General features: G+C 33.4%; 1 protein-coding gene across 1 annotated transcript; it reads right to left on the bottom strand.

Annotated features, from left to right (window-relative positions):
- Positions 1-1,844: 1,844 nt before the first annotated feature.
- LOC111381935 lies at positions 1,845-2,636 on the bottom strand. Its single transcript, XM_023005784.1, has one exon. The coding sequence runs from the start codon at positions 2,634-2,636 to the stop codon at positions 1,845-1,847; it is 792 nt and encodes a 263-aa protein (XP_022861552.1).
- Between the last annotated feature and the right edge of the window lie 8,300 nt (positions 2,637-10,936).

The raw sequence follows: 10,936 nt of genomic DNA, 5'->3' as shown, positions 1-10,936 counted from the left end.
CTTATCCAAATATTGACGCATCAGTATAAGTTCCTTGTTACTATGCTGCAACCAAATCTTAATGCAAACCACGACCTTGACCATCTTTGACTCAGCAAACTTCTAAATGAATTAAGAATTTGATTGCTCAAAAGCAATTGTGGATATTTAAATAACTAACACATCTTTGACAATTCGGGTGACAATCTTATCTTTATTTTCATTCAATTTTCACCAAAATAATATGTTAAAATGCTCAATAGTCAAATCTTCATAATGATCATTTAAGTAATCCATCAAATCATCATTCTCAGCATGAGCTTTCCGCATAAGTCTAACTTAGAAAATTGAGGCAATGGATTTGGACCCCAAACCAGTTTATGAACAACTTGAGCTTCCAGGTTGAGTATTATCGTTCAATTTAATTGGAATTGATCTAATATGAACGTCTCTTTTTAGTTGAGATGTGTTTGGTTTTTTTAGGTTGGATAAAATTTAAAATTAATTTGAATTTAGAATTATTTTTGAAGGCGGTTTGACGGTTGGAAATGGTTTTCAAAAATTGAAACCTAAACAAAACAATTTCGAAGTGGTTTGGATCGGTTTAAAATCAAAACATCGATAGATTTGTGGACTCAAACCAATGATTTCAAAAAAATGATTTTGCTTTGATTTGACGATTTGACGATTTTGTTAATCAGTCCCACAATAGATTAGTGTATACCATCTTATTAGTTAAGTTTCACTATAAATAGACTTGTAATTCGGTACATTTTATACCAAAGATATCATTATTTATATTTTTTTCCTCTTCAAATAGATTATTTGTGCATTGAATCATTTCATAATTTTCCTACATCGTTTACTTGTGTGTATTAACCATATTTTATGACAATCACAAGCGTATTGTGTTGAAACTTTTATAAGAAAAAAAAGTACTTATTTTTATTTTGGGAATCGTGTCCTGGTATTAGACGTAAATTTATCTACTTGTACTATGAGAAGCCAAAAAGACCAACCTAATCTTTTATAGGAATACTTAATTTTATATTAATTTTGTTCTAGTATTAGACTTAAATTTCCTTACGAGCAATACTACGTAGCCCTACTGAAATTATAATTCAATTTAGGTGGCATTATTCCAACTTTTATTTAGCCAATAATCTAACATCACCTAAACTGATATTGCAATCCTAATAAGATTAAACAATATTACTCTTTACTTTCTTGTACTCTAGGAAATTGAAAGGACCAACCTATTGAAAGGAGAGATTATTTTGACGAACTAGAAAATAAATTGATATGTCAATTGCCTAAAATATTTACACAAGTTCATATATTCAGGTAAAATGTCCCATTGTCAATTGTACTTTTAATTGTATTTTTCTTTTATCCCCGTATTTTTTCAACATTTTTTATTTTACAGTGACTTGGTGAAATGAAAATTAACATGCCACATGTAATTATTTGTTATTCGCGTCATCAATTTCATCTAATTATCAATGGTTGATGATAGAGGGATAGATTATGCAACAATTTGGTAAATTCAGTGTCTAGTTAAAAACATTTCAAAGTTTAGTGTTCAACAAAAAAAATATTGCGAAAAATATATATGATCAGTGGAACATTTACCCTATCTACTTGGTATCACTCGTCTAAACATAATAAATTAAAATTAAAAAATCTGCAATATCTGAAAGTGGATACGAGTTTTCACATTCTATTCAACATATCAAGATATGCCAAATCCAGAATTTAAATATTTTTTTACAAAAATGAACCACAAATCAAACCGAAATAAAGACGGCAATATATTTTTACTAACATATACTATATACTGCAAAAGGCAATTACCAAAATAAGAATCAAATATTACGCTGATTAATCTTCATCCCGTGACCATTTCCTATTGACGTCAGCATTGTACGCTCCGGAACTGATACTGACGGCGTCACTGCAACAAAATTATATAAAGCTTGCTCGCCGTTAAAATTAACGGCGCCCGGCCCCACTCTGTATCCATATCGTCCAGCTCCATCAGCCACCACTGGTATCCGGTAAACCGCCTTCGCCGCCGCCGCATTCACATTATTAATTTCCCTCTTCACCTCAATTCCGGCACCGGCATCCACCCCAAAATTCTCGGGGAGAACCATACCCGGAATTTGCAGAATATCTAGCGGAGGTCCAATACTTGGCTGATACTCCTTATCAAATCCAAATAAATAATCCGGGTTCAGAGGGGTGTCCGGATCCGAATTTTTGTTACCCGAATTCGCAGAAGGGATTCGAGGACTTGATATATCGAAGATGAAAAGCCTGAGTCGGACAGGTTTGGTTGAAATCGTGAGCATGCGGTCGTACTCCACCATCATATGCTCGACATCCTCATCGTTGATTAAGGAGACCAAGGAGTCAAGATCCTCGCCGGGTAACTGGTACTTTATGCAAACCTCGGAATTGTTATTGATGTTGCAGAGGGAATTTAGTTTGGCTGCCATTTCGGAGAAGTTAATGTTTCGATCGACGGTGAGGATTTTGATGTCGCCGCCGATGTAGGAGAGTTGATGGTCCGTTGGCCTGGGCTGAATCTTTCCTCCATAACTGCACATCAATTTCACTTTATTGCTGTTCATGTTGGATTTCTGCTTCTCCATGCTCTCAGAAGAATCTTAGAAGAGTGGGAAAGCTGAAACTTGACTGTGCTTTCGTAGGTTGAAATTTTGTGGTTGAATTAAACCGATACTACTTATAAAAGGCAAATTACTGTAACATCCCCAAAGTTATCAAAATGGTAAAGATCTCTCCAATAGTTTTAAAAATTACAAAAAATCTCTGCTCTGTGCAAATAGTTGGCCAAGAAAACTTCGTGAATTTGTCCCCTCAAAGAAGACTATAACAAGCACTAAAGTTTTGACTAGAAGTTGGAACAAATTAATATTTTTATAATTTATTAAAAGAATGGTTGCTTCGTCATCCGTTACACATTTACATAGACTTTTATGTCCCTATTTGACAAACATTTTTTTTATATTTTTATTTTTAGTTAGTTAAATTTTGTATTTTGATTATACATTTGAATTTGAATAGATTCACAGCTTTTATTTACTTTTTTAATAACGTGGTTCATAAATTAACATATTTATAATCCTGAAAGACTTTATCAAAATAGAAACTATGTTACACTATACTATTTTATTATAATATTACCCATATCATGAAAAAATTTCCTTTTTTTATTGTGGATGATAGAAATTTACAAATTAGGATTACGAAGAAAGAAACGTAAAATTCATAATGTTCAGATACCTATTTCGAACAATTAAATATACCAATCATGTCACTGTCATTTTATGTCGAAACTTTCAACGTTCAAAAAGTAAAGTATCTCGTAACATTTTATTTAAAAGTTATTGATGGAATATGGGATATCCAAGATCTTGTTCAAAATTTCTTTCGAGGGTCATCTAATTAATTCAATACAGGCCCCCACAAACCTAATCCTTAAATTGAATTCTGTAAATATCCATTCATGGAAAGGAAAATTCTCCATCCCACTCATATTCAAAAATTCTATAGTCCATTCCTCCCACAAAAACTGCCAAGGAAACCAATTAAATTCGAGGGTCCCATCCTGCGCTTAATTTGCTCTCCGCGTGGACCCCTTTCAATCACTTGGAAAAGTAAGGATTCATGTTACAACATTACCTTTCCACATGCACTCGACGTCACTTGAACGAACTCCTTATCTGTTTAGCGGATAATTATATTAACACTGTAAATTTTCTTAACTACGTGACATTTTTAGTTTGATGAAAGTTTCCAATCTTTATTCATTTTCTCACCATTATTTCTAACTTATTTATGTTATATTCTTATTCTTAATTTTTAATTAATTATTACATTTGTGTTAGATAGCAGTTTGTACGGCTGGGCAAATCTCTCAACCGAACCGATGGGACCGAACCCGACGGTTCTTGTTAAATTAAATACCCGAAGGGATATCTGAATTGAGAACCGACGGGTACGGTTCGATTCTCGGTTCTAGACCAAGAACCGAAGAATCGAATAAGAACCGAATCTTTCTGATTTTTTTTATATTGAATAAATCAAATTATTTTAATTTTAATTTTTTCTAAACAAATTAACGATTTCTAAATCCAAATTTTTTGCCCAATAATTTGTTTCATTTCTAATTTTTTAATTTTTGGTCCAATCATCCATTTTATTATGTCATTTCTTAGCCAAACAAGATCAAATCCACTAAATAACCCTAAACACCAACATTAAAGTGCATAACGTTGTCTCGACTCTTACACTCACTTTCGCAGCCTCGCTAATATTCCAAAACCTATACAATCATCGACCGACACTGTAACCTTCGTCAACCGAAACTTTGATCGTAGCGATCATTTGAACAATGTAGTTTACTAGTTTTTGACATTCCAAAGCCATTGAATGTATTATTAGTTGTATTTATATAATGTTGTTATAAATGTTAAAAAATTTAATTATAGTACAGAACCGAATGGAACCGAACGGAACCGAACCCGAACGGTTCCATAATTATATTTGGACCCGATGGTTCCATTTATTAAATAACCGAAAAGTTCGGTTCGGTTATCGACCCGCGCCCACCCCTAGCAGTTTGTCAAAATATTTTGTTTGCATGTTTTTAAATGAGATACAAATTTTTTGTCGAAAATTTATATTTATTTAAAAATATGAGTGATAAATAAATGTCTTGTACATCCTCCAAATAATTTATTTGGATTAAAAATGTCATCATAAACGAGATCTGTTAACTAATGAAAGATTGAAGATAATAATGCAATGAAAAAATTGAAAACATAAACAAAATAATGAATAAAGATTAAGAACCATCGCAACAATTAAAATATAAACTCTTTCACAATTAAACCTCGAGAGTATTTTAACTACGACAATCTCCTCCTTAATATTCTAGAATTACAAACAACCTTAACTATTTGATTTTATGTATCCCTCCTCGATTAAAACATGGAATGTTTCTAATATCTTAAGCCTTGACATTATCCAATACGTGCCCTAAAGGGTAAAAAAAAAAAAAAAAAGTACTGTATATTTTTTACGTGAAATGGAATATTGTTACTATGAGTCGCAATTCAACAAAATTTAGGGAGATTGATATAAATACTATAAACTATGAGGACTAATAGTGAAAAAGAGGTTGGTCAAGTACGTGGCAATGCATGTGGAAAAGCAATGGGCCTAATGCCCCGGGGTTCCTTGGGATAATGTTGTACACTTTTGAGCCATTAAAAAGGGGGTCCACACGGTGAGCAAATTATTCGTGGGGTGGGACCCTCGGATCAAAAGAAATTGATGGGCAATTTTTATTGGAGGATTATGTAAGTCAAGAAAACGGATATTCTCAAATGGGAACGATAGATAAATCCTAAATATAAGAAACACATTTTAAATTTATAAAACTTCATAAAAATCAGGCGATAAATCAATTTATTAAAATTTTAATTATAATATAATATAATTAATCACACCAAATTTCAAATTAAAGTCCTTCATTCTCTCTCTACTATCTATCATTTCCCTACCCTTTCTACCCAACGGAGGCGGCCATCAACTTAGGCGACTACTCCGACGATATCTCAAATGATCGCTCCGACGAATAAACTGACCATCGCTCTGATGACTGCTTTGAGGATCGCTCAGACGATAGAAAAACTCCAAAAGGAAAAAAATTTCACTCTCCATAATTTACTATAGAAAATCTCCAAAAATTCATTTGTGACCAAATTTATTGTTCGTGACTATACCTATGTTTCATGTGACTATTTGTGATCAAATTTATTTTCAATGTGACCGTCTAATTTGTAATAATATGTAACAAATTTACTGATCTATGTTATCTGTGATTAATCTGTAACCAAATTTATCTGTGATGTGACTAACTGTAATCAAATTTATCTTTAATGTAATTAACTATGACCAAATTTGTATTCAATGTGATTGTTTGTGACTAGGTCAATATGTAACTATGATCAGGTCACAATCGTTCACAATCAACAAAAAATTGATCACAAATAGCCACAATAAACACATACTTGATCACAGGGGGTTACCACAAGTAAATCTGCGCACACCTCAGACCAATATCACAATCCACCAACCACCACCACCGGCACCACCAACATCATACCATCATCAGAACCACCACCAATCGCCATCGAACCTTAAAGACCGCCATCAACTACAAATCTTAACCACAAAATTTCACGAGCCAACTTAAAAAATGAAAAAAACAGATTTTAACCATCCCAAATCTAAAAGTGACGAACATGTGGTGTGCATTCTTTTGCAATTTCTCCAAGTACCATTGGACCACCGTCCCAACCAGCCGATCTCCAGATATACAATCCCAAGCACCCATCGTTGAACCACCATTCCTTTAAGCATCCACCATCTCAACCAGCCACACCCTAGTTTTGTTGTTAGACCACTGTCGGTCTATCATATCATTATCATCACACTCATTTTCAGAAATTGGACCGTCCCAAGCATTTTCTGCACACAATATGTAACTGCTCAAGATATCATCTTACCACCTTATGTAGAAATCGTTGATAATACACAACATATAGCTAGCTTGACAGAACCAATTGATTTGCGCGACAACTTTGCTCTCACGTAGCGACGAACCGTTGCGCGCTTCTGCTTCTTCTTGCGATTCTGCTCCACCCTAGAGGGTGAGGTGGGGATGAGCATAGTAATGGTAGTAACTAGAGAGAGAGCAAAGATGAAGAGTGTGTTACAGAGAAAGAGAGAGAGCATAGAGAGAAAGTTACAAAGTGGGGGTTGGATTTGGGATAAAATCAGCGTGGGGTTGGGGGTTATTATCTGGATTAAGGTTTAATTACTTTTTATTTATAATTAATAACCCTATTTGCCACCTGAAGTCTGAAATTTAATCACCTTATTTATGAAAACTAATTTTTAATGTAGGGTTCTAGTTAATTTTTCTCTTCTCAAATTTGAGTTGGATTACGAAGATTTCTATTTTCTAGATTGGGTTTTTATGGAGGAATCTTGCTACTCGTACTGACCCCCTCACAACAGGGGAGCCCACAACTAGGGCTTTATAGGATTCAAGTTACATATTAGCCTTGCCGTGTGGGGCATGTGATGTGTTCTTTTTAATCGAATAGATAAAGCCCCCAATTTTATTCATTTTCTTTTTGAAAAGATTGAGAATTTTCAATGTCCCATCATAATTTGAGAGAATTTTAACGGGGGTTGTTTGGTAGAACTTTTAATAAAAATTGATATAATATATGATTTTAAAATTGATAAAAATTGTGGGTCCAATAAAATGTGAGGTAAAAAAGTTTAAACAGTTGAAAAATTAACGGTAAATACTTTTGACATGTCGACTTGATCAAAAAAATCTATAATAGATTTTACCAGCTATCTACCACGCTTCACTGTATCAAATATATTGTTAGAGTTTTAGCCCTTATTTGGCACCGATTAAAATTCAGATTTTAATTTAAGTCAAAATCAACAGTTAATTCTAACTACATATTTTATGGGTCCCACAACTTTTTAACCACGCATTCCATCAACTTTTATTAAATTTTACTAAAAATCTGATTTTAATCCCTACCAAACAGTGGCTTAAATTATATTTCAATGTAATTGGTTTAAAAGTTTTTGGTATGATTCATTACTTTTTTCGTGATTTGGTAAAATTTCGCACTTATGTAGAATTTTCTTGGGTACTTGTTAATCCTCGAAGTATAGTCCGTGAATCCAGCTAGCTATTAGGTGAAATGCATACTGACATGCGAGGGGAACATTCTGAACGTTCTCGTCCCATGTTGTTGAGCTACTTCCACGCCCTCGATCCGTCCATTAAAGACCGTCCACATGTCTAAGCGTGTTAGACCTTCGCTCACGTGTGCGCGGGTTGGTTCAGCATTTGTTGGCAACATTTTTTGGGATCAACACAATACATTAGGGTTAGCACACGGTGTGTGGCAAATTTTCAAACCAAATCCCCTAAAGCAGATTGAAATTTTTTCAAACCAAACCAAATCACTTTTTTTCGATTTAAAATCACAGCTTAGCAAATAAAAAATATATATACGAGGAACAAGTCAAATCATAAATATGAATCTAGAGTATCACACTAAAATATAAATATTAGTATCATTATGAATATTATAAGCGAAAGTTTTACACTTTTAATCATGCCAATGCAATAAAATGATAGAAAATATTTAGTTTTAATCCCTTTGTCGATACTAATTAGCACAAAGTATCCAATTATAACACATGATTCATTCTCTATATAAAGATAAGAATTAAATGGTATAAAGCAAATAATAGAAGAAAATGAATAGACAGATCACGTAAGCTAATACCTTCTATAGCTTTCTCGGAATAATTTAATGCTTTCACCTTATCCAAATATTGACGCATCAGTATAAGTTCCTTGTTACTATGCTGCAACCAAATCTTAATGCAAACCACGACCTTGACCATCTTTGACTCAGCAAACTTCTAAATGAATTAAGAATTTGATTGCTCAAAAGCAATTGTGGATATTTAAATAGCTAACACATCTTTGACAATTCGGGTGACAATCTTATTTTTATTTTCATTCAATTTTCACCAAAATAATATGTTGAAATGCTCAATAGTCAAATCTTCATAATGATCATTTAAGTAATCCATCAAATCATCATTCTCAGCATGAGCTTTCCGCATAAGTCTAACTTAGAAAATTGAGGCAATGGATTTGGACCCCAAACCAGTTTATGAACAACTTGAGCTTCCAGGTTGAGTATTATCGTTCAATTTAATTGGAATTGATCTAATATGAACGTCTCTTTTTAGTTGAGATGTGTTTGGTTTTTTTAGGTTGGATAAAATTTAAAATTAATTTGAATTTAGAATTATTTTTGAAGGCGGTTTGACGGTTGGAAATGGTTTTCAAAAATTGAAACCTAAACAAAACAATTTCGAAGTGGTTTGGATCGGTTTAAAATCAAAACATCGATAGATTTGTGGACTCAAACCAATGATTTCAAAAAAATGATTTTGCTTTGATTTGACGATTTGACGATTTTGTTAATCAGTCCCACAATAGATTAGTGTATACCATCTTATTAGTTAAGTTTCACTATAAATAGACTTGTAATTCGGTACATTTTATACCAAAGATATCATTATTTATATTTTTTTCCTCTTCAAATAGATTATTTGTGCATTGAATCATTTCATAATTTTCCTACATCGTTTACTTGTGTGTATTAACCATATTTTATGACAATCACAAGCGTATTGTGTTGAAACTTTTATAAGAAAAAAAAGTACTTAATTTTTATTTTGGGAATCGTGTCCTGGTATTAGACGTAAATTTATCTACTTGTACTATGAGAAGCCAAAAAGACCAACCTAATCTTTTATAGGAATACTTAATTTTATATTAATTTTGTTCTAGTATTAGACATAAATTTCCTTACGAGCAATGCTACGTAGCTACTGAAATTATAATCTAATCTAGATGGCGTTATTCCGACTTTTATTTAGTCAATAATCTAACATCACCCAAACTGATATTGCAACCCCAATAAGATTAAACAACATTACTCTTTAATTTCTTGTACTCTAGGAAATTGAAAGGACCAACCTATTGAAAGGAGAGATTATTTTGACGAACTAGAAAATAAATTGATATGTCAATTGCCTAAAATATTTACACAAGTTCATATATTCAGGTAAAATGTCCCATTGTCAATTGTACTTTTAATTGTATTTTTCTTTTATCCCCGTATTTTTTCAACATTTTTTATTTTACAGTGACTTGGTGAAATGAAAATTAACATGCCACATGTAATTATTTGTTATTCGCGTCATCAATTTCATCTAATTATCAATGGTTGATGATAGAGGGATAGATTATGCAACAATTTGGTAAATTCAGTGTCTAGTTAAAAACATTTCAAAGTTTAGTGTTCAACAAAAAAAATATTGCGAAAAATATATATGATCAGTGGAACATTTACCCTATCTACTTGGTATCACTCGTCTAAACATAATAAATTAAAATTAAAAAATCTGCAATATCTGAAAGTGGATACGAGTTTTCACATTCTATTCAACATATCAAGATATGCCAAATCCAGAATTTAAATATTTTTTTACAAAAATGAACCACAAATCAAACCGAAATAAAGACGGCAATATATTTTTACTAACATATACTATATACTGCAAAAGGCAATTACCAAAATAAGAATCAAATATTACGCTGATTAATCTTCATCCCGCGACCATTTCCTATTGACGTCAGCATTGTACGCTCCGGAACTGATACTGACGGCGTCACTGCAACAAAATTATATAAAGCTTGCTCGCCGTTAACATTAACGGCGCCCGGCCCCACTCTGTATCCATATCGTCCAGCTCCATCAGCCACCACTGGTATCCGGTAAACCGCCTTCGCCGCCGCCGCATTCACATTATTAATTTCCCTCTTCACCTCAATTCCGGCACCGGCATCCACCCCAAAATTCTCGGGGAGAACCATACCCGGAATTTGCAGAATATCTAGCGGAGGTCCAATACTTGGCTGATACTCCTTATCAAATCCAAATAAATAATCCGGGTTCAGAGGGGTGTCCGGATCCGAATTTTTGTTACCCGAATTCGCAGAAGGGATTCGAGGACTTGATATATCGAAGATGAAAAGCCTGAGTCGGACAGGTTTGGTTGAAATCGTGAGCATGCGGTCGTACTCCACCATCATATGCTCGACATCCTCATCGTTGATTAAGGAGACCAAGGAGTCAAGATCCTCGCCGGGTAACTGGTACTTTATGCAAACCTCGGAATTGTTATTGATGTTGCAGAGGGAATTTAGTTTGGCTGCCATTTCGGAGAAGTTAATGTT

The sequence above is a fragment of the Olea europaea genome, unplaced genomic scaffold (genome assembly GCF_002742605.1).
Source record: "Olea europaea var. sylvestris unplaced genomic scaffold, O_europaea_v1 scaffold2398, whole genome shotgun sequence".
Taxonomy (NCBI): Eukaryota; Viridiplantae; Streptophyta; class Magnoliopsida; order Lamiales; family Oleaceae; genus Olea; species Olea europaea.
The sequence above is the reverse complement of the archived record's forward strand: the minus strand, read 5'-3'. Positions and strand labels throughout refer to the sequence as shown.